This window comes from Erithacus rubecula (genome assembly GCF_903797595.1).
Source record: "Erithacus rubecula genome assembly, chromosome: 2".
Lineage (NCBI taxonomy): Eukaryota > Metazoa > Chordata > Aves > Passeriformes > Muscicapidae > Erithacus > Erithacus rubecula.
In genome coordinates this window covers 47,022,847-47,046,473 of record NC_136685.1, presented here as the reverse complement: position 1 = coordinate 47,046,473, position 23,627 = coordinate 47,022,847, and the positions used below count along the sequence as shown (strand labels likewise).

General features: G+C 36.9%; 1 protein-coding gene across 2 annotated transcripts; it reads left to right on the top strand.

Annotated features, from left to right (window-relative positions):
- Window positions 1–33: 33 nt before the first annotated feature.
- On the top strand, window positions 34–23,073 carry GOPC (golgi associated PDZ and coiled-coil motif containing). Of its 2 annotated transcripts, XM_079297724.1 has the most exons (9): window positions 34–487; window positions 12,977–13,141; window positions 15,381–15,404; window positions 18,645–18,820; window positions 19,108–19,273; window positions 20,529–20,624; window positions 21,385–21,549; window positions 22,216–22,396; window positions 22,923–23,073. In XM_079297724.1, exons 1-9 carry the CDS (start codon window positions 206–208, stop codon window positions 23,039–23,041), a joined length of 1,374 nt encoding a protein of 457 aa, XP_079153850.1. In that variant the 5' UTR covers window positions 34–205; the 3' UTR covers window positions 23,042–23,073. The 2 variants fall into 2 exon arrangements, with proteins under 2 accessions (XP_079153850.1, XP_079153851.1); XM_079297725.1 differs by lacking the exon at window positions 15,381–15,404.
- Window positions 23,074–23,627: the final 554 nt, after the last annotated feature.

Sequence of the window (23,627 nt, the reverse complement as noted above, 5' to 3'; positions counted from 1 at the left end):
TCGGCCGGCGCTGCCTGCCACACGGCCAGGCGGCCGCGCGCCCTCCGCGCACGCGCGTCCCCACGCTCCCTGCGTGGCTGCCCCGGGAGCGGCGCCGGGAGCGGGGCCGGGGCCGCGTCCTGCGGGGCGGGAGCGGGGCCGGGACGGGGAGCGGCGCGTGCAGTGCCGTGTGAGGGGAGCGGGCGGCGGCACCAGCAGCAGCAGCATGTCGGCGGCGGGCGGTGGTCCCTGCGGTCCGGGCGCGGCCGGCCCGGCCGGCCCGGCCTCGGCGGCGGCGGGCGGCGTATCCATGTTCCGCTGGCTGGAGGTGCTGGAGAAGGAGTTCGACAAGGCGTTCGTGGACGTGGACCTGCTGCTGGGCGAGATCGACCCCGACCAGGCCGACATCACGTACGAGGGGCGGCAGAAGATGACGAGCCTGAGCTCGTGCTTCGCCCAGCTGTGCCACAAGGCTCAGACCGTGTCCCAGATCAACCACAAGCTGGAGGTGAGCGAGGGGCTGCCCTGGCACCGGCCGGCCGGGGGCGCATCCCCGGACATGCCGGAGTGCCCGTGCCCTGCCCGGGTTTCTTCCTGCTCGTTCCCTGCCCCGAAGCAGCCGAGGAAGGTTCGCCAGGCCCCAGGTTTTAAGATTCGGGCCTGGCCGCGGCCATCCTCCCTCTGGGTTCGATAATTCCAGCTCTGGTAAGGAGCGGTGCGTGCCAGAGGAGTTCTCTGCAATGTTGAAAGAGGAATCTTGGGCAACAGATGCTGCTGACTGGTCTTCTCTTTGCAGTGAGTCAGGACGAAAGGACAGAATGCTCCAGGGAAAGCTTAGCTTGGACGTGAGGAAAAAGCTCTTCTCAGAAAGGCTGGTTAGACACTGAAATGTGCTGTCGAGAGTGTTGATGGAGTCACCATGCCTGCAGGTGTTTAAGGAAAGACTTAGTCTGGTTGCCATGGTGGTGTTTGGTCACAGGTTGGACTTGATGATTCCAGAGTTCTTTTCCAGCTTAATTGATTCCTAAATTCTTTGAATTTGGAAAAGCTTGTTAAAGAAGGGACAGAGACAAGATCGAGTTGCTTAAACCTTGGAGTCAGTAGTCAAAATGAGGGCATTGTTCCTCCTTACAAGTAAAGGAAACAGAAAAGTGGATTGGGGATGGAGTTTGACAGGTCCTCTTGTTCCTTCACACTTCAAAGCAGATGAGAGAGAGAGCTCTCTGCCAAGCGTAGAGTCTGAAATAATAGCAGGGGTCGCACATTCTGTGAGGAGAATAATAAATAACTGTCCTTCCTGTTGGAAGGTTTTCTTCATGCCTGATACAGTTTCAGTCAGAGTGGGAGAAGTCAGAGCCAAGTTATCTGGTCCTGATGTTGCTGAGAGGCTGGGCTGCAGGTCCTTTGGCCTGGAGTGCTCTGGAAGGAGATTCTGGAGAACTTCATGGACATTTTATATCTCTCCAACCCGAATGTCTTTGGTGTAGTAGGTGTTATTTGTGGTGTCCTCAGCAGGTGTGAACATGAGCTCCCCTCTTGTCTTTTAGTTACAATTAGAAGGCTTCTCATGTTTATTCCTCAGTTACCTTTTCCCTGGACTAAACCCTTCCATTTTCTTCATTGTCTCTTGTAGGCCATACTTTTTAGACTTCTATTGCTTGTTCTTTTAACTTGTAAGGATGCAGGAGTAAGAAGGGGAATTCTGAGACACCATGAAATGTGGGCTTGGTAAGAGCTTCAATAAACAGAATTCCCTTCTTCCAGTCCTTTGTGTTACTCTTACTATAATAAAATTATTTTAAACTCTTCAAGCAGTAAGCTGCTCTTCTGAAGGTGTGCCTTTCAGGAGGAAGTAAAGTAGTAATTGTCTTTGGTTTTAATCAGGTTCTTCCTGGTATGAAGACATTGTTATACTAAAGAACCTGTGGAATTTTACAGAAGAGCAAGATTTTTCAGAGTAGAGCAAAGATCTTGTTAAAGTAGGAATTTTTTAATCTCATTCTTTATTTCACCAGAATGCTTACTGGAGTGATGTTTATGTTGTTATGCTGTCTTATATGTTTCAGTATTGGGGCAATATATATATTTTTATATATACAAACACAGACACACACACATATGCATAAACACATACAGTACCAACTTAGATTATGGTAGATAATCTGAATTTATTGCATATTGCACAGGCATGGTGGATTGTTGTGTACAGGCCTGTAAACCAAGTGAGTTTTCAGATTATTTTAAGAGAATGGATTTCTTTGAAAGATTGTTTCAAGCTTAAATATTTTGAAAGGAAATTATATAACTCAGATGCTGGAAGGTTTTTTTGTATCTAATTAAAATCATCAGGACACGTAAAGAACTGAAGATCTGTATATAAAACTCCTATGAGTTAAAGAGCAAAGGAGGCTGGTTAGCAGTTGGTAATAATTAGCATAATTATTGTGTATATCTACATACTTGAGGTAATTGTTTGATAAAAATTATACTGATAATCTAGAGTGAGTGCTTTGGAAGTGAATGGAAAGTCTTACTTTATAAAGTATTTTTATTACTGTGAGTATTATTAAGCCTCAGACATATAAAGGAGTTTTTATCTTTCAAATAGACCTTTAGAAGACTTCAGTATTGCCTTGAAGGTTGTTAATTTTAGGACCTTGTATTTATTGGAGTCATAAACTTGAAACTTGAAAGCTGCCATTTAAAATCCCCAAAAGATGGAGCTGCTCTGTTGAAAATGAGTGTCTTGTCTTCTTATGTGTACAGATTTCTAATCAAAAGCCCCACTGACCAATATGTAAAGTACAATGCCATATTTTGAAAGAAATCACTAAAATCAATACTGGCATTTAGGATGTAATTGGTGGTTTTACTTCTTTTTTATAATTGAGAGTTACTGTGTTTTATGTAATTTTTAAGATTGCAATCATTTCTTAATAACTCAGTCAAGTAACTTTTTACTGCTTTTACATTTTAATACAAAGCATTTGTCACAGTCACAAAAATGTCCTCTGTAATAGTACAGTGGTACACTTATTCAAGCCAATAAATTAGATCCATCTTGAGAAATACTAAAATACTACAAATAAATAATTTATTTGGATTAAAATAATACTTGGACTGAATCTAAGTTTATCTAAGTTTACTCCTGCAGCTGCATTTTACTGGACTTGTCTCACTGATATTATTTCATAGAGGAAAACAACAAAAAGTTACAAATATCATTCTGTTGTTTGTGGATACCATTTCCTCAACCAAAATTGTTGAATCTTGTTATAACATTGCAGGCAAGAATAAAGAAATGCAGTTCAGACTTTGATTTATCCACTTTATCAGCTTAATATGCGTTCTCTGATTGGTACAATGGCTTTTAAGAGGCACAGCTTGAGGTTTGGTGGATGGAAGCTCCACCAAAAAAATGTTGCCATCTTGCTGTATATATACTGCTAGAGAGAGGATGTTAGTGGATAATGAAAGAAGAGTTTCAGGAAGACAGTAGTTTCCAAGGAGGTAGCTATATGTTGGCAATTCTTGGCCAGGTTTTTTTTAGCAGGAGCCAGAAGATACTGCAGATACACAGGGGATGTATGCAGATAAATTTATTTGTTCTTAGGGTTGTGAAAGTTTATAAATCTACTACTGTGTTAATAATATTTGCAGTGTTAAATTAAACTAATATGTTGGGGGAAGGATTTGTTTTCATAATTTTCCTGCTGGTCACAGTAGGACAGAGTTGAATTAAGTAGCTTGTCAAAAAGAACTAAAAAATGGTGTTTGGCAATACAAGCCACTGTCTTTTCTGGGATTAGCCCCATTTCATCGTGAAATGGAGAAGTGTATCTTGTTAGTAGGGTAACAAGGAACTCAGTCTTTTAGAGCTGGTGACAGACATTTTAAAGGAGATTTTTTGTGATTTTCTCTTGGAAAACCATATAAATCAGCAGATGCAAGCAGGTGGTCATTGTGTGAGATTTTAGAAAATGTTTAACTGAGAAGCAGTTCATAGGTTTTGTTGTTCCTGTTTGACTGTTGCTTGACTATGACATTGTCTAAATGTCCATAAAAAAAGAAATCTGAGTATATGCAGTTTTGTAGAAATAAAAGAAGCAGGTCAATGTGCCAGTGAAAACTGAGCTTGACTTTAACTCTGGCACTTTGGCTGCCAATCTGATTCTGCAATTTTAAATGAACAAGCTAGAAAGGAATGTTTGGTGGAGCACACCCTGTATCTTGGCAGATGTGTTAAGCCTGTGTATATGCTAAAGCTAAGGAAAACATCTATGTCTAAGAAGTTCAGTGTAGTTTTATGTCTGTGATTAAGTTGGATTCAGTATGTTTAGAGGAACATGTTTCTGTAAGCTGAATTCTTCTGTAAACTATAAAGCACATATAGAGTGATGTGGGTAGTAAGAAGAAGTATATATTTTAAAATACCCCAACTGCAAACTGGAAAAGTAGGTGGCTTTGTGTGTATGGTGGCTTTCCATAAGCATGCAAGTCCATTTTGTGGGAATGCTGCAGAGGTACAGTCCTGCTCTATTATTTGGCAGTGCTTTAATCAAGGTAGGGCCATACACCTTCTTATGAAGGTTTTTAGGTGGGGTTTTGGGGTTTTTTTTTGCCTCTCTCCTGTATTTGGTAGTGAGAAATTGACTTGTTGAAGATATTTTTTGTCCATGTGAGGTATGTATATACACACATATAGAATAGTTGCAATAGCTTATTACCTTTTTCAAATGTCATTAGTATTTCCAGTAGTTACTGAGGTATTGTTTTATAAATTGGACTTTTAATACTTTTTCTCTTTTGGAATAGAAATCTCTTGGTACTAGATAGAGTATGTTTTTTTCTAAAATATCAGTGGAGTGAGATTTGATCCAGCTAATTTGACATCTTAAAATGTAAGTATTCTTCACATATTCAGGAAATAGAAATTTACATACATTTTTCCAGTCAGCTTATATACTGAGTTGTCATTAGTGTGATGCATATAACTTCTATCAGAATAATTTTACCCTTTCTAGTTACAGTTATGCCTGTACTTAATTCATATTTTCCAGTATCAGAAGCTTATATACTTTTATACAAATTTAACTAGACTGCTTAATTTTCAGTCTGTATGTGGTAAAGTATTTTCCTTTTCTGTCTTATTTGTTGGGAACTGCCAAAGAGAAAGTGAGAGGAAAGCAGTATATTAGTTTATATTTCTTAGGGTCTTTTACTGAATTACATTGCATAGATAGTATGGATTTTAAAATAACGACAGTAAAACTGTCAATATTACTTCTGGGAACAGATTTATGTCTTCTTGATCAGTGACTAGAACCAGGAACAACCTGACAAAGGTAGTAATTGTGAAGCAGTCAGAAATTTGTCCCTGTCAACAAAGTGATTTAAAAAAAAAAGTAGTTTTTTCTTATGTCAGTAGGTGTAAACAGAATAAAACAGTAAAACACAAAGTAAAACAGTAGTGGGAAACAGTAGCTGATATTTTAATGATCGAGGTGAAAAAGATCACTCACAGGCATAAAAATGTTGATGGATGTATCCAGTTATGTAGATGGAAACCAAATTTTTAAGATGCTTTATTTAAGATGTGGTGCTATTATTTATCCTTTAATTGTTGGTAGGAAAAGTGTGCAGTTAATTGCATGTCCAGAATGGTCTTCAGCAGAGAAGATAAAAAAGGTAGGAGTGTTTCTTTACATCCTTTTGATTTGCTGACCCTGAATGTTTCATCAGGACTAGAATAGAACCTGAGAAATGGAGCAACTCGTTTGTCTTATGTCCTTTGTCTTCTCTATGGGATACAATGAAAATGGATTAAATTAATTTATGATTCATTTGTGTCTTCAATTTCACACACTCATTTTTACCAAGACCACTTACATAGCTACACGACCATACTGTTTATTTAGGGAATCATTAGTCATAAATTTTGTTGTTCATGTTCTTATTAACCACATGATAAAGACTATTTTGTTAAATTAGTATAAGCTAAAAATTGAAGTATCAAAGGTCCTTTTTGGGATCACAATAATAATGAAATAAATAATATAATAATCTGTCAGTACAGTCTTTTCCAATAATATCTTGAAACATTTTCATTTTTGACAAGTGGTAAGCACTGTGGTGAAATTGTGGGGATTATAATAAAAAATACAGTTTCTAAGTGTATCATCTATTCAGAAACTCACTTTGTCCAGTGCTGTCACATTGTTTAGTTTTACAGGGAGCACCATGAGTTTAAATAGGACCTGCTCTGTTCCATGGTTCCTCATTCAAAGCAGGAGTAGGATTTACAAATTGCAGCAAATGCTGCTTAGTAGACAGGAAGAATCAAATAGTCAAGACTGAGGAAGAGTAGACTGTTCTTGTCTTTTGGAGAGCTGTAGGCAGAGTGGTGAAATGATACTGGTGAGGTAATGGGAGACAATCCTTTCTCCAAGGAGTTAGAGAAATGTAATAATTAAGAGCTCCAGCTACTTTGCATCAAGGGTCTGATGTAAAGTTAGGGGACCCGTGAAAACTTGGCAGTATGTGGTCTGTGCAGGCCAGGCTCTGTGGTTGTTTTTGTGTACCTGGTGTCTGAGTGTGTATCTGCAGGCTGTAGGAGCTGCAGCTCTCATGTCCTGAAAAATTGTTTTCTGTCCTGCACTTGTGTAATGCTATGGGAGCACTAAGGAATAATGATTTCATTGTTTGTAAAGCACAAGTAAAGATTTTAATTTTTTTACCTGCGTTTGCCTTTAAATGACGTTTATCTTTTAAAAAAATGCCACAAGAATGAAATTATAAGCAAATGTACCTGGGTCATATCTTCATGTTTATTCTGCTTTTTTATGCATATGCTGGGACAAGAGCCATGGAGTAATAGCAGCATTGCAGTGTACTCTGTTGTGTTTCATGATCCTGGGTCCTGCAGCCTTTAAATCAGAAGGTTAATAGTCCTGATCAGGAGTGAATTTTGAAATACATAAATGCATATGTTGGTAAAATTTATGGAGTCTAGTATAAATTACATAAGGACATGCTGCTGAAGAAATTAAACACCTCATAAACTTAATTTGTCTGTGAATTTTGGTTGATCCCATAGCAAGATACATAAGGACCTGTCCTTTAAGATTAACTATTAAATATATATATGTACACGAGAAGTGTTTTATTAATAAGAGAATCAATGGAGCTTGGAAATCTCGTGATTTGTGGGGAATGGAAGCGTTGAACACTTTCTCAAATCACTGAGACCTCAGTCAGTTCCTGTTGTCTTGCATAATTTGGGATTTTCCACAGCATCCTTTCCTTTGCCTTTTTATCCCTACATTTTTTGGTTAGTTGGCTGGACACAAGGCAGCAGCTCAGTCTTTTGCTCAGAACTACATGTGTGCTGTCTGTACACCAGGTGTTCGCTTCTGTTTCTGTGTGGATTAAGCAAGTTAGCTAAAGATGTGACTCTTCCCACTTCTCCCTCTGAAAGGGCACTGATCTGTCACTCTTTCTTACTTTTGTACTAGTTTACTGTAAAAGTTGTATGTTGTAGGAACTTTAATGATACACACTTTTACCCCTCTAATAGATTCATTTGTATCATGAAAATTAATTCAGTTCAAATCAACAGGGAAGGAAGATGAAATAGGGAGAAATGTAGACATAGAGATAAAAAAGATGGCACCAGATGACCTTGTTTAGGTAACTAAAAAATTCTGAAATTAACTCCTAGCTTCTGGTAATGGGAGATTATATGGTGGGAAAAAAATCTTTAGAAAGACAGTCTTCACATCTTTATGAGTTTAGAAAGCCTGGCATAAGAATTAATTGAAAGTACCCTAAAGGCCTGTAATTAAATAAAAACTGAAGGCATTTGGTGAGTGCTTGGCTTATGACTTAATCACTTGAAACTGGTAATAGATGCTTCTGTATGTATCTAGCTTCCTTTTGCTGGAAAGTCTTGAGTTTTCTACTGTGTTTGAATTTTGCTTAAACTTTTTTTGAGCTAGAAATTCATATACCAAGAATTGCATTCATTACACTTCAAGGTAATTCAGGTCTTCCTCTCATTTTTATTTGGTATGGTGAATAATGAGACTGTCTTGCCCTAGGAGTATGCAGGCCGATGACCCAGCTTCCTAACTCAGCTTGGCTCCACTTAGAGTACTCAATGTATAAGTCATAAATATCTTTTATATCAGTTAGCTCAAATGGAACTCCTGTCAATTGCAGAAATTACTGCAATGAAAGCTCAGAAAATGAAAAAGCTTTTCCCAAAGCTAACCCTGTTGTCGTTATCTAATGATGCCATCTCTCAGGTTTCCCCTCACCCCCCTGCAGCTGCTTTCCCTATCAGTGGTGGAGGTTGTTTCCTGTCACCATGGGTAAGTCACCATCGTCCCACTTTTTGAAATTTTCTCGGTTTCTGTGTGTTCCCCCTCATGCTTTAGATCTTCAGAGGTCGCAGTGTTTCTATCTTCTAGTGCCTCATTCAAGCAGTGATGCTTCTGAGCTGTCATATGCAACTTGTGGTTTTAGCATCTGTCTGCTTCCTGTTGTGCACTTCTACACAGAAATACCTCTGTGTTTGTTCTTCTCTTTTACATTTATTTCTCCTTTCCTTCATGTATTCACATTGTAAGTTGTTGAGGGTAAGGTCTACATTCTTGTTCTTTACGATGTATAAACTTAGTGATCTTTGAGTATGTCTCTAAGATATACTAGAAATAAGTTATTTTTGGTTAGTTATTCTAATTATTCTGTTAGATTGACTGATGGTCACTTTTCTGTGAAAAATGTACAGATGAAAGTTCAGACCATCTTATGAAAAATATATAAATTAATTGGAAGAGGCTTAAATGCTAATGTTTTGTTTTAGCACTCCTGATGAATAGCACTAGTTAAGATTTTAAGAACTCCATGACTATAAATGCAATTAACCTCAGCGTTTAAGATGTCCTTTACTTTACTGACAGTTTGAAACACATATTCTGTATAAGATAATTGTAAAAAACTGATTTTTTTTAATAATATGTAACTACATGAACAGGAAATAACTTGATTAAAAATAGGACATGTACTCTTTTGCCTAGAAATTTTTAAATTTTTTTTTTTAATTCTTGACATGTTCTGTGGAAGAAATATTAATTGCTTAATGCCATGATTTATTTTCTTTTGTCTTCTGTGGGAACAAACAGTGTAGTTTATAAATTCTTGTGTTATTTCAGTTGAAACTGGCATTTAATTTTCATAGCTGTAAGACCTTTGAGAAATACAAAACACCTGGTAAATGGCAAAATATTGCCAAAATTGACTAAATGTTAGCCTTTCTAAGCTATTTTTTTGGTATCATCTGGATGTTATATTGTGTGGAAGATAAATGCTGAGTTTTGCTGTTTTGTGAATTTGACTAAAATCTCCAGTTTACTTGAGTTGTAGACTTTTGTTTAGAATTTAGAAATAGCCTGTGGTGATAGTCTGAAGCTCATGATGAAATATTGCTTCCGTGACCAGTCTGGTTGTGCTGTTTGCTGTGCATTGGCTGGGACAGAGACACAAAGGAGGGAGCAGAGAGAAGCTAAGGTGTAACCTTGCAGTGTGGTGCTTGCTAGTGAATGGTAATTGCTGATCTGCACAGTTCTCTTCTGCCCAGGATTCCTTTTTTGGCTGAATCAGCAAGTTATAGTTAAGAGGAGGTCATGAATGTGAACACTACCTCCTCTTCAACCTCTGCCCCTCATTGTTCCTGTTCAAAGTTTCTGTTCTGTTTTTCTTGTTTGGTGGCTCTTCTGAACTCACCTAACCATGAAGCCCAATGGCCTCCTGGGGTGGATGTTTGTGTTTCTGCCCCCAGCTGACTTCTCTGCAAACTCTAGGCTAGTTGCAGGTGATCACTAAAATACCTGACATTTCTTTTCGACAGTCTTGTTGGAGAGTACATTAGAATTAAAAGATTAGTACAGTTCCGTGTTCAGCATTAGTTTATCCTTGTGTTTATCCTATTATGTTTATAGAAATTGAAATATAATATTATCTGACACCATCTTTTTCTGCAGAACCCTTACCTCATGCAGTGAATGGTGCTCTGAAAGGAATGGCCTTACTGATAGTCCTTGTTTGTGCTTGTGATTTCATCTCCTGTCTCTGCACCACCTCTGGTTTTTACTGAGTAACTTCCAAAATTGAATATAGAGAGGTTGAATTTCCAGCAGTCTTTTCATATGTTTTCTTTATACCAAATGGAAGGAATTTGGATAAAAAATCAGTGCTAGTAAGAGCAGTATAAAGGAAAATTAAGTGAGCTGGCAAAGCTGAGAATGGCAGGACTTCTGTGAATTAATGTAAAGATTTGTCAGCCTTCATAGAAGATCTCAGGATATGAAAGCTGCTTGTTGTGTTCGCATATTTGTGTGACTCTTGTGCCTGCATCTGTTCCTGGGGATAGATTTATGACTTTTCATAATGTGTATACAGATTAATTTCATTATATATGCTCTTACAATTTATCATTTTGGTGGGTCTGGTTTTTTTTTGTGCTCTTTATTTATCCAGGCCTTACGGTACCTGGAGGGAGGTAACAAGAAAGATGTGAGAAGGACTTATTACAAGAGTGTGCAGTGACGGAGCAAGGGGCAATGATTTCAAACTGAGAGTATGTTTAGATTAGATAATAGGAAAAAATTCTTTATTGTAGGGTGGTGATGCACTAGAACAGCTTGTCTGGAGTGTCCCATTCCTGTATGTGTTCAAGGCTGGGTTGGATGGGGCTCTGAGCAGCCTGGTCCAGTGCAAGGTGTCCCTGTCCATAGCAGGGGGGTTGGAACCAGGTCTTTAAGGTCCCTCTCAACCCAGACCATTCTGTGATTCAATGATTCTATGATTAAAGCAGAATATGAATTTAAATGTTAGGTTATATGCAGAGTACTGTTTTAAATTTTTATTAAGTGTTTGACGTCTTTTTGTGATACGTTTGGGGCATCATTCACCCTGCAAAGCTGGTGGCCATCATTCTTGCTGCTTTGTTATTTGCACAGGGAAATGAATTTGTGTTTTCTTAGCAAGGACTCCAATTGCCCTTCTCTGTTAGGTGAGGCTGGACAATATTAAATCAGTCTAATTTAGCTGTTCTGTCACTTGGCTATTCTACAGGTGTTTGGAATTAGAGTAGATGAGAGAGCATGTGTGTCTGTATAAAAAAGCAACAAAGGTCAGCTTGTTAGCTGTTGGAAAGGAACAGGACAGTGGTGGTCTTATTTTTTTTTAGGTAGGCTTGATATATATAGTATGTAATAATAACAAAATACTGTTACTATGTGCAATTGTTACTGGGTCAAACTGTGCCTTCATTATCAGGGTCTTCGTTATCTGCTGTGTACTATATCATCAGCTTCTCTGCTGGTGATATTTTTGTTTGCTGTGTTAGTTTAGGTATATGTCTACTTTTGTTAGAACGTAGGTGAACCACAGCAGGGAGACTTTAACTATGGCTGGTCACTGGGGACAACATTGCAGCTTTGTAAGTAACTAATTTCTCTGAAATTATTTAGCTTCTTAGTATTTCAAATATCATCTTACTATAAAAGGGAGTTTCTGCTTTAGAGTTCTGCAAGGGTTTGCAAATTTTTTAAATTTTTTTTTTTTCCTATTCTGGAAGTTGGAAGGTGAAAATGCATACTGTTCCATTTCTTTGGCTAAAAGTAAGTGCTGGCCTGATCTACTGAGGCCCTGCCTCAAGGGATGGGGGGAGGCAGTTCTGCTCTGTTCAGTCCCAGAGATGTGGGACTGAAGGGCATAGCCAAGAGGCAGGAAGGGAGATTGTTCTTCTTGGCAGCTGCATGCTGGAGGTTGGCTGGATCCATGTCATCAGTTGCACTCTAGGTGCTCTGAGTCACCAGTGGAAGTGCCTGCTTATCTCTGAATTACTCTGGAAGCTTGGGGAGTCTGTCCATCTAAATTACGTACCTGAAGCTAGACCCAGTACATCCTCCCTACTTAGAGTCAAATCCTTCCTGGTTTTTTTTTCATTAATGGATACAAATGTTTTATATCAAGTTGCCTTACAACTTGAGTTGCACTGTTAATTTGAATGTTAGTATCATGTTATTAAAATACCTGAAATACCCTGTTTTAATATGAGAGGGCATTTTTAAAGAATTAGTCACTTTTTCATTTTGGTCTTCAGTTCCAAATCTTTTCCATGCAAAAACACACACTGGGAATTTACCTAAAAATCCCCTGAAACCATATTCTGTGGGTTTTTTTGACTAATAGTAGCTTTAAAGCTTATCTAAATGTAGTTTATCTTGGAAAATGCTGTTTGAAGTTGGATAACAGTGACTTTGTAAACATGTTAGTATTTGTTCTTTCATTGCAGATTTCTGTTTCTTAACAGAAACCTTACATAAAAACTGTTTTTAAAATGTTTCAAAACCACTTTTTTTTCAAGAGTTAATAACTATTTATTGTTTTCTAAATATGCATTTTAGGGGCATTTCATGACTTCTGGTTTACCCAGCTAATTTTCTATTTTAGTTAAACTGTTGATAATAGACAATCTGTAAATAGGATTATTTGACTTCACCATTGGATAAATAATTGTCGCTCTGCTTTGAGCAATTTTTTTCAGTAAGATTAATAATTTTAAAATTTAAAATTGTGTTTACATTGCTATGGGTGTAAATCCCACATAGGTTGAATGCCATTGCCTTGTTTTGAAGTGGACATCAGCCTCACATGCCATTGTCTGCATGAGGGAAAGCTCAGCTGTTGTTACTCTTGGCAATATGGTCATTTGATGCTTGTTCTGTGACTACCTGAATTTTGTGGCAAGTTGGAGAGAAAATCCTGCAAATGATCCATGTTAAAGCTGGGCTACAGAGGAATGTGTGACAGCAGGTATTCTTAGCCTGTATTGCACCATGTACAGCATCCATGAACCAGCAAATGCCACAGTTCTGGTGACCCCATTTAATCCTTGCTCTCATTACTATGATGGATTATATCTTCACAGGCACAGCTGGTTGATCTGAAGTCTGAACTGACAGAAACACAAGCAGAAAAAGCAGTATTGGAAAAGGAAGTGCATGATCAGCTCTTGCAGCTCCACGCTGTTCAGCTTCAGCTACATGCCAAGACTGGTCAGAACGTTGACTCTGGAGCTATTAAGGCAAAACTGGTGAGTATGGCAACATGAATGTGGGATTATATTCTTCTTCTTCCTCTCCTGGCTGAAGTTCTTCCTTGGAAACTATGAATAAGCTGATTCCAAATTTTCATGTTAAAAATACTAACTTTTTTGCTTTTAAATAGCATTTATAGTTGGTTGGTAGCAACCATTAAAATAAGATTAATAATATCAGAGTAAGAATAAGGATTTAAGAAGTTTTTTTTTTTTAAATAAACCATTTTTGGTGGTTTCTGAACGTAAAAAAAAGAAAACATTTTAGTGATTTATAAAGCTTTTCTGAAGACTGAAGTTGCAAAAGATTAGAGGACTGTAATAGAAGCAGTCAGTAACCTACATGTTTTTTAAAAATTCAGACCTTTAAAAGCCCACCAAAGGTGCAGTTAGTTGGCATTGACTGATAACCTGAGCATAGACTGCCTTGTTACTAGCCACACCACAGATTCAGGCTCTAATAGTATTCATGCTCTCTCTACAAGAGTAGTCTTGTATTCATGTGGTTTCTAACTGTTGGTGTGAATCAAAGTCTGTCTCTGACTTTCTAAAATTGCTTCACAGTTTGGTTGCAAATACCTACTCCCAACATATGTGAATCATTAGTGTCTTTTGCTATTTTTGATATTTTGACATTAATTAATGTACAATAAAACACAGTAGTAAACTATAAATTTTAAAGGATGTCTAGGTTAGTCACTGAACAACAGGAGTAACCCAAATTCTTTGTGTTTCAAATTCAAAAGCTGTAATTGATTAGAGCTGTCTTCTTGGTCTGCATAATTGTACATTCAGTATAAAAGCAACATTTTCTGGATTGTCCACATATAATTTATTCTGTACTGAATTATGGCTACAGTATTATTTAGGGCTCTAAATAATTCTTATGGATTTAAAATAAGCATTAGTTAAATATCACAGGCATTTTGTAAGTGTTAAACTGCAGGTTCACATGTGGAAAATTTTTTAAGTTAACACAACACTATTTTGTGATTTTGGTCCCCTTAACTTTTGGCTAAGTCTTAGTTAGACTTAACTTCTGACTAACACAGAGACTAATACTTTTAAGCTTTTTGTTTCTCCTTACCTTGTTATAAATGATTTCTAAAGATATATTAAATTTCCATGATATTGACAGCAGTCTTCTTCCCACCGGTGACAGTAAATACATTGGTTCAGGTTTATGTGTGTTGAAATTGAACTTTATTAACAGCTTAGACTGATAGTTCTATGCTTAATTTTCTTTAGTTTTTCCTTTTTATAAATATGAGAACTAGTGTTTTGTTGTACTTTGCCTTTAGGGAATTCATAGCTTTTATGGACAGAAGCTCAACTTTAAACTCTTCTAGATAAAGAAAGCTATGAAAATTTGCATAGCTAAAACAAGCAAACTGAGGCAACAATGACAATAAAATGGGACCTCTGATGTTTGGGTAAATGAAACTGTTGTGCTGACCTTCTGGCAGTCAGAAGGTCTCTGTGAGCAAAGAACTGTATCAACAGAATGTGCAATGGGGAAATAAAACTCTACTATTTGACTTCCTGCTTTTTTGAGGACAGACACTCTTACTTTGTATGTAGACTCTTTAGACTCTTAGCATTAAGTGTATACTCTGTATCTGTAAAACTACATATAGTGGTGAACTAGGACATTTTAAAATTTTTAGATTGCTAAGCAGTTGATAATTATGTAGTTTAGGCCAAATCCATTTTTAGAAGTGGAAAATCTTCCTAGTGCAATCATAATAACTCTTTGCAAGAATATGAGGTTGCCTAGTTGAATTTGTTTTTGCATTTTTGTGCTTGATACCTTTTCTGATACTTCTGCCTGTCCTTTGTGTCCCTCTTGTAACTCACATTATGTTGTTCTTTCTGAGAGGAAAAAAATCTATTACTTGTATAATGTTATATTGCAGAGTGGATTTTCTGTGATTCTTTCATGTATATTGTATTATCTTGCTATTTATAGAGATTCTTTGTATTTTAGGAGAAGGTATTGTTTTCAGTACCACACTGAAGTTAAGTTTTTAATAAAATTTTTAATAAATTTCACTGCAAGATGCCTAGATTGTTGCTAAATAGAACTGTAGCAGTGTGCTTGTTCTTTATGCCATCTAATGAAATGCACAGTTTGCTGGTGAAGTCCTTTTATATTGAATAATTTATGTTGTTGCATTTTCTTGAAGTTCCTATTACCTGTTTCTCTAATTATGGAACTCTCTTCTTCTGTCTTAAGTCTGTCCTTTCTGTGGATGAAATGGTAAGTATGCTGATTGCCATATTTTTTATGTTTAAGCAGTGCTTTTGTTTTGTGCAAGAACTTGTGTATATGTTGGCCTCAGAAACTGGCAAAACAGATCTGGCTTGTTCCTTCTTCCCAACACTTGGCAAGATGCTGTGTAAAGAATTTCCTTTGCATTTTAATTTTTCTTTTCTAGATGTGGTGCCCTCTTTCCTAATTCTGTATGTATTCTGTTTATTATTGCTACAGCTAGTTTGGGGTGATATCTGGCAACTTGCCATTCTGAAAGATTGTTCTGGCATTGTCTCATAAAATGTTAAGGTGTTAGACAATCGCTAAACCATCAACACTGTACACATCTATGAGTGTAATATGAAGTATTCTGCATGTTTTATTTGAAAAAAAATCATGTCAACTTCTCCTTTTTCCCCCCTTTTGTTTTTCATGGGCATGATTTAGTATGGTTTACTGGCTGATGTAGCAGCCAAAAGCGTATGAACTCAATAATACATACATATAAAGAAAAAGTGAAGCAAACTTGACTTTTACCTTTTTAAGTGGTAGACTTGAAAGGTTTTTAAACAGCTTTTCTATTTTTCCTATTATTTTACATGCTTTGCTGTCATTACTCAGTATTTGATTTTTTGAAAAGCTGCAGGATAACTGGTAACTGTAAGCTTTAGTCTTCAACCTTACTGTATTTTTTAAAATATTACCAACAGAAAACGTGAAACTATTTTATAACTTAACTTCCTTGATTTCTTTAAACATTTGTGAGACTTTTGTCAAATCTTTTGATAGTCATTCAAAACAAGACATACTCTTTCAGAACATCTTCAGAGATTCTGTAAAAGGCAAACCTTTTAATTTTATTTTTTTTAATTCATGTGGTGTTCAGTTGGAGACCGTTCATAGAAGATTGGCTTCTGGGTGTAATTTTGGACCTCTGTCATGAGAGAGTAGTCATAGCAGTGGAGAAAATAGGAAGAAAAGACTTCTGTGGGATTGCATTTGCCTTGTATTTTAGGTGTAACATTTAAAATGCATGACTAAAAGTGATTCTACGTGGAAATGTGACATTTGGCTTTCTGTTTAATTTAAATGGTGAACCAAATTCAGAGAAAATCAGTGGAAAATCTGTGTCTGGATGAGGGTGTTTAAGCAGGCTGCTTAGTATAAATACTGTAAAATGTGCTGCATAAAATTTGCTGATGTAATCAAGCATCTTTGGTCACTTCGGCAACTCACTTTTCTAAGGGAGGTTGGAATATGCTTATCTTAATATCTAGTCTTCGTCTTTTTATATTGGTCAAATAAAAGACGTTCTTAAAGTGGACAAACAGGGAGCCTATACTACTATTTAGATCACCTTAATGCAATATTGACAATAGGAATAGAGCTAACAGGAACACTGTATTTGTATATGAACTTTGTAGCTACTGTAAAACAGCTGTTGAGTCTGAACTGTGACCGTTCTTACTCTTCAAGTGTGTGGCAGAGACAATACAGCATGGTGGCACACTTGAATTCTTTTAATGAAAGCCCAAGACTAAAATAATAATAGAAAAAAATAATATCATCTTAGAAACTCGTGTTCTTGAAATGCAGATTAGTCAAAATTCTTGGCTTAGAAGTGATCCTGCAGTTCAGAAAGAGATGTGCTGCAGAGTCATTTTCACAAGGCAGCCCCAACCCAAAGGCCAGAGACCAGAAGTGGCTTTGTGTGACATGTTTTCCAACATGCCTATGGAGCCAAACTTGATCTGAAGGTGGGTCATCATGGGAACTGCAGGAAGTGAAATGGCAGTGATTTCAAGCCATCTTTGAGCTGCTCTTCCTGAGCACTGTACTGGACAATTCTTGACCAACATGTACATAGGTGTGTACTCTGTTCTTCTAAGCTGATAAAAGTGTTTAACAGGTAAGAGAGGCTGTAGAGTCTATCAAGTTCAGAGTTGACTTTCTGGCAAAATCAGTAAGTGCTTCCATGTATCTGTCATGCAAAGAACTCCACTGGGGAGGACCAACCTTGTGTAATTTCTCAAATGTGGTAATATTGACCGTTTTAATGGTTTTATATTCAGGCTTGGAATAGTGAATAGCATATGTGCAATTTGATAACAGATTTGTCTTGCCAGTTCTGTAAAATTTTGTTTCTGTCCTGTTGCTTCTTTAGTAGCACTTCCTGGTTTAATTTGTCTAACAATGTAATTAGTACAAGTACAGAGATCTGGGGTTTTTGGGTGCTTCAGTCGTCTTCAAAAATGCATTATGGTGAACTTAGTTTTTTTTTGCTGTTTCAGTTGACAGCCATTTTTGAAAGGAAATAGTATTAGACCATGTGTCTTTACTGTTTTCCTGGATTGTGGTGGGATTTTTCCCCCACTTTGTAAAGGCAAGCAGAGCAAAATACGAAAGATACAAGTTATCAAGCATGTTCTCCTTAAGCAGATTTTGTAAATTAGCAATCTAATTCCTTTTGCACCAGTACCCTAGGCATTAGAACAGGTAATGACTATGCAGTTTCTGTCCATTTGGGATGGAACAATGTGGGAATAGTTTTATTTCCATAATTCCTTTTTCAGGGGGTCAGCCAGAGGGAAAGAGCTTGCTTAAAGTGTGGTTTTAGTGTGGGTTTTGTTTTGTTTTGTTTGGTTGTTTGGTTTTGTTTTGTTTTTTTTTTAACAGAGCTATTTTGCACTAATTTTCTTTTAGTTTTGTCAAGGTGGTCATCTTCACGTGTAGAATCCTTGGCTTAATTTATGTGGTCTTCAGACTCTAATCTGGAAATGTCCCTGGCTGGGCATTTCTTGGTTGTTTGCATGAAAATAATTGTCATTTTGAGCACATATGGACTTTTGTTTCCTTATCATCATCATCATAATAGTTAAAGAATTTAGTAAAATTGAAATAAGATAAATTTAAATATTTAGTAGCTTCATAATTTAAAAAAAATTTTAGTGTTGCTTAACTTTGAATCTCCTATTTGCAAGGCAAGAAAATGTAAGGATGATATTTAGGCTATTTAAATTTTGCCACCTTCGTGTAGAATTGTATGCAAACCACTAGCTGTAGTGCCAGAGTCTCTGCTTTTTTTTTTTTTTTTTTTTTTTCCTGCATGCATGTCTTGTACACAGGAAAATAATTTCAGATTGTGTATGCAGAAACAGTAAGTGTTCTTTCATTATTAAATTGGATAAAAGCTTTTTAACATTATTTTCTTGGTTTTTGTTTGTTTGGTTTTTTGTCATTGTAAAGGAGAGAGAACTTGAAGCAAACAAGAAGGAAAAAGTGAAAGAAGCTCAACTGGAAGCTGAGGTGAAGTTGCTGAGGAAGGAGAATGAAGCCCTCCGTAGACACATAGCTGTGCTTCAGGCTGAGGTTTATGGAGCAAGATTGGCAGCCAAGTATTTAGATAAGGAGCTAGCTGGAAGGTATGTGGAGTCAATCCATGTCCCCTAGAATAAGATGGTGGTTGTTGTTGTTGTTGTTGTTGTTGTTTCCTTCCTTTGCTTCCCCAGAGGCAGGTTCAAGGTTAAGACTAGGAAGGAAAAGCGTCACATTTCCTGTTAATTAACAAAAGAAAGAACAAAAATGCCCAGGGTTCTTGTGCTGGGTACTGCGTGACCATGTGCTGTAGCCACATGAGGTGTGTGAGTCCTGCAGTGCATTGCTTTTTCAGTCGTAATGCAGCATTGCTTTACTCTTTGTCACTATGTAGGGTCCAGCAGATTCAGTTACTGGGCCGGGATATGAAAGGACCTGCTCATGACAAGCTGTGGAATCAGCTGGAGGCAGAAATACACCTTCACCGCCACAAAACCGTTATTAGAGCTTGCCGAGGTCGGAATGATCTCAAACGGCCAATGCAAGCACCACCAGGACATGTAAGTTCAAAAGATGACCCATTGCTCCATGGTTTCCAGACATGAGTTAGTTCTTCATCTTCATGATTGTTTTCACTTCAGTGTTGTCTTTTTCAAATGTCACTTGTAATTATGTAAATATGTTGTTCTTTTGTGTGCTGAAGGACAGTTCAGTGCTGGATAGCATATCCCTTTAAATGGCCACAGAAGGTGACACAGTTCCTTTGACCTAGGAACACTCGGTCCTTTTGTAAACTGAGCCTCTGATATAAATATATGTATTTATGTGTATAAATACAACTTGAACAGCAGAATTTGTGACCTAGTTTTCAAAATGTGGATCTAACTTATTTGCAAAAAGCAAAAATAAAGTTTTTAGCATCAGATTGAGCTGAAATTGATTTTAATTTATTTTATTAAAAGGCCAGATAAATTGACACTCTGTAAAAGAATTATTTGTAGGTTGGACTTTTTCCTCCTAAAGGTGCTTTTTAAAACAAAACCTTTAAACAGCATTTCACTATGGGTATATTTGGTAGAACTCACCCAGCTTGGCACATGTTCCGTTAATCACCCCAGTCTTCAGTACATAAACCCAGACGTTTTCAGCCAAGTGCTGTAGTTTGATCGTTCTAAATACCTTAGTTGGTCAGATGGGTCTTACTGCTTATGCTGCTAATTTTATATAAAACATTGGTGGACAAGTACATGTATTTGTGATTTAAAGGTATGCATAATGGCATCGGTGACTTAGCAAAAGGAAAAAACAAACCTTGATTTATTTAGTCTCTATTTTAGATTTGTGTTCAATGGCTTTTGGTGTGGTTTATTTTTATTGCAGTAAAAATAAACTTGAGCAAGCAACTTCTTCCTTGGGAATATATTACCTCATCTTCTGTCATTTGGTTACTTTTAAGATGCGTTTACATCATATAACATTTCAGCAGTGATCAGCACTTCTTCATGTAGTCCCTTAGTATTTTTAATATGTGTTTGATTTCCTTCTTTTGAAGTTAAGTTCGTGATTGTGCATTAATCAGCAGTGAAGTAATCAAAATAATTATTCTCATCAGGGGTGGATAATGAGGAATCTTTTATGATTTCATTCCCTTTCTGTAAAGGGGCACTCTAAGTTTGTCCTGCCTGGAGCTAGTCTAATTATTCTATTGCTCATAACCCTGCCTGTATATAATTACAAAAACCCAAGATGCTGAAATGCATCAGTTTTTTGTTCCCATATTTATGCTTGTGCTATGTTGGTTTTGTATCAAACTAGGATCCTGATGCCTTAAAGAAGAGTCAAGGTGTTGGTCCAATCAGAAAAGTTTTGCTAGTTAAAGAAGACCATGAAGGACTAGGAATTTCAATCACAGTAAGTATTTGCATTTATTTTCTACGACACAGAAGCAACAATTCAAGTTTGTATTCCTACTTCTGTAAAATACATGGATCAGTAAATGTGTGGTTGGAAGAAATGAAAAAAGCTTGCACAAATCCAGAGCTGTGGTCATAGAACTTCAAGACTCATTTTGATAGATCAGGAAATAGATAATTTCTGCTTCATGTTAAACTTAAGATGTTGACTTATGTGTAAGATAGAGACACTTTAGGAGATTAGCCAGTGGTGATTCCAGGTGTAAGTATTTAGAAAAGCAGAGACAATCTGAGACCTGACTTCAAAAGCTTAGCTGTTGTGATTTTATAAAGTATCTGTATTGGTATCTCTCACCTAACAAAAGCTGTGTAAACTTCTTGCAACAAATTTGGAAAAGTTTGACTATTATATTTTTATTCTAAATGTGAATATTTCTTGGAAGTCAATATAGTGCATGATATGCTTTTTTCAGTGAGGTTTTCCGCGTTTCATTAGTTTGTGTATGATTTTACCATTTTATTAGTATTCAGATTTGCATGCTTTGAGTACATATTCAAAATTTTCTATTCTTCTGAGAGTAGAAGAGTTAAGAGAAGCAGCTCATGCATTCTTAAACATTCTTTGTTTGAAGAATGATTTCTAATTTTCTAAAATAGAAATTGAAATAAGCACTTTAGAAACTACTATCTGAATGTCAACTTTATGTTAAATGGCATCTCAGTTAATTAAAATCTGCTTTTTTTTTCTTTTTCTATAGGGTGGAAAGGAGCATGGTGTTCCCATACTGATCTCTGAAATCCATCCTGGGCAGCCTGCTGATCGATGTGGAGGACTGCATGTTGGTGATGCTATTCTGGCAGTAAATGGAGTTAATCTAAGAGATGCCAAGCATAAAGAAGCCGTAACTATTCTTTCCCAACAGGTCAGTTTGGACCTGTTATCCATAGGCACGTGTAGGTGCTTTCTGTGTTCTGCCCATTGAATTACCTTGAATTTTAATGTTTCCTGTTAAATGCAGTGTAATGCTAAGCTGCAGTGATTCTTGAGGCTCTATCACCTTACACTTAATTCTCTTATGTTTTGCAATTTAAGGAGAAAAAAATCTGGGTCAGTAGTGGTTCAGTTAAGCATATATTGGCAAATCATTATTCAGTAAGGCTGATGAAAATCAATTTATTACATTGCCCCACAGAAATAACTATTTAGTGACGTATGCTTTACTCTTGTGATTGAACAGCTCCAGCCAAACAATGTTTCTCATGTGCTTTGCGGTCTAGAATCTTGATTTGCTTCCCATTTTCAGACAGTTAACATGTGAGCTTAATTTATCAGAAAACTTCCTCTTTAGAAATCACTGTTTGAAATGTACTGGCATATAAGAAATAAGGGTAGCTTTGGTAAAGCTTAGCTATAGAGCTGTTCTGCTTTAGTCAGCGAAAACTCAGATACCTATCCGAAATACTCAACACAACTGTAAATGTGTTTACAACACTAAAGTGTATTTGTTTCAGTAAACTAGCTCATCTTGGTAATCTTGCTGGGTAGCTGTGTGGTCGTAATTAAATTTGTATTTTTGGCTGCATTTTAGAGAGGCGAAATCGAATTTGAAGTAGTGTACGTTGCTCCAGAAGTCGATTCGGATGATGAAAATGTAGAATATGAGGATGAGAGTGGACACCGTTACCGTTTATATCTTGATGAATTGGAAGAAGGTGCAAATTCAAGTTCTCATAGGAAAGATGCAAATGTGGATGTCAAACCAACACAAGGTAAATCTTCTAAAATGTATTACATGCAGTTTAATTTCGAAGTCTCAATATGCAAACCAATTTGTGGAAAATACTGTTTTTATATTCATTGTAAAATTAATCTGCTGTCAATTCAATTAACCTACTAATAGGTTAATTGTCACTTCATCTGGTTGGTCCCTCACTGTTTGGCCTGGTTTACTTAGATACCACTGAATTAACTGAATTAACTTATGAACTTTTTTCGTGGTCATGTTTTCCCAAAGGTTGAAATTATAATTTATTCTTATATTTTGCTGCTTTTGACTAGGAGTTAATAACTCCCCTTCACACTTCATGTTGGTGGCTTCTTCAGATAAACTTTGTAAATCAAAAAAGCGAAGAAACTGTTCCTATTTTCCTGCCATACTATATTCTGCTAAAAACCTGTCAGCTTTAATTTTAATGGTAATTTCAGCAAACATTCCAGTTTTTGAAACAAGGATCACTGGTCTGTCCTTCCCAAGATTGCTTCTTTCCTTAAATCAATTTTCTTTTTAACTTGCAGTGTTTGATAAGAAGCCAAATATTGATGGACATGAAAATGGAGACCTGGGAAATTCAGTTGAAGCTTCATTAGAAGACACTGCACCCAAATTAGCCCGTTCTGCTGAGTCTTTATCCTAAAACCAAACAATCGAAAAAAAAAAAAAAGCAAAGCATGGACAGATCCCATCTTTGGGAACAATTGATAATCAATATTGACTGCTTAAAGTTGCATATACTAGTGTAGGTTGTAAAAGGATGATTAAATGTCAAAAGGAACTGTTTTACTGTTGCCTGGAAAAAAGGCGGTTACCTCAGGGCTTCATTGTGAGCAATTCTAAATGTGGAAAACTGTCTTTTGCGTGACACACAGTAGTTATCAAACACACAGCATGTAAAATGAATTTCTTTTAATAATAAGAGAGGAGTCCCACCTAACTGTGGGATTTTTAAAGTGGATAACCTCAGTATGTTCCACTTTTAATCTCACTGGTGTCCCTAAGGAAGCAGAATAATGTGTGATCAGCCTAATTTTGACCATTGGAGGTTTTAAAGGGACAACTGATGTTCAGTTTGGTGTGAAACATGCTTTAACCCTAGACAGATGTGGGAGGGACACTTATTCCGTTGCATCCATGTGTTTTGTATTTAGGGTTTTTGAACTGTAACCTTAAAAAACACTTTTTTTTTTTTTTTTTTTTTTGAATAGTAAAGATGAGAGCTTTTA

What these genes read in the sequence shown, in the direction of transcription:
- GOPC (XM_079297724.1), top strand. Translation starts at nt 206, where the DNA reads ATGTCGGCGGCGGGCGGTGGTCCCTGCGGTCCGGGCGCGGCCGGCCCG. An exon ending in TCCTTTCTGTGGATGAAATG is followed by an intron (nt 15,405 to 18,644) that starts GTAAGTATGCTG and finishes GTCATTGTAAAG; the next exon opens with GAGAGAGAACTTGAAGCAAA. An exon ending in GATAAGGAGCTAGCTGGAAG is followed by an intron (nt 18,821 to 19,107) that starts GTATGTGGAGTC and finishes GTCACTATGTAG; the next exon opens with GGTCCAGCAGATTCAGTTAC.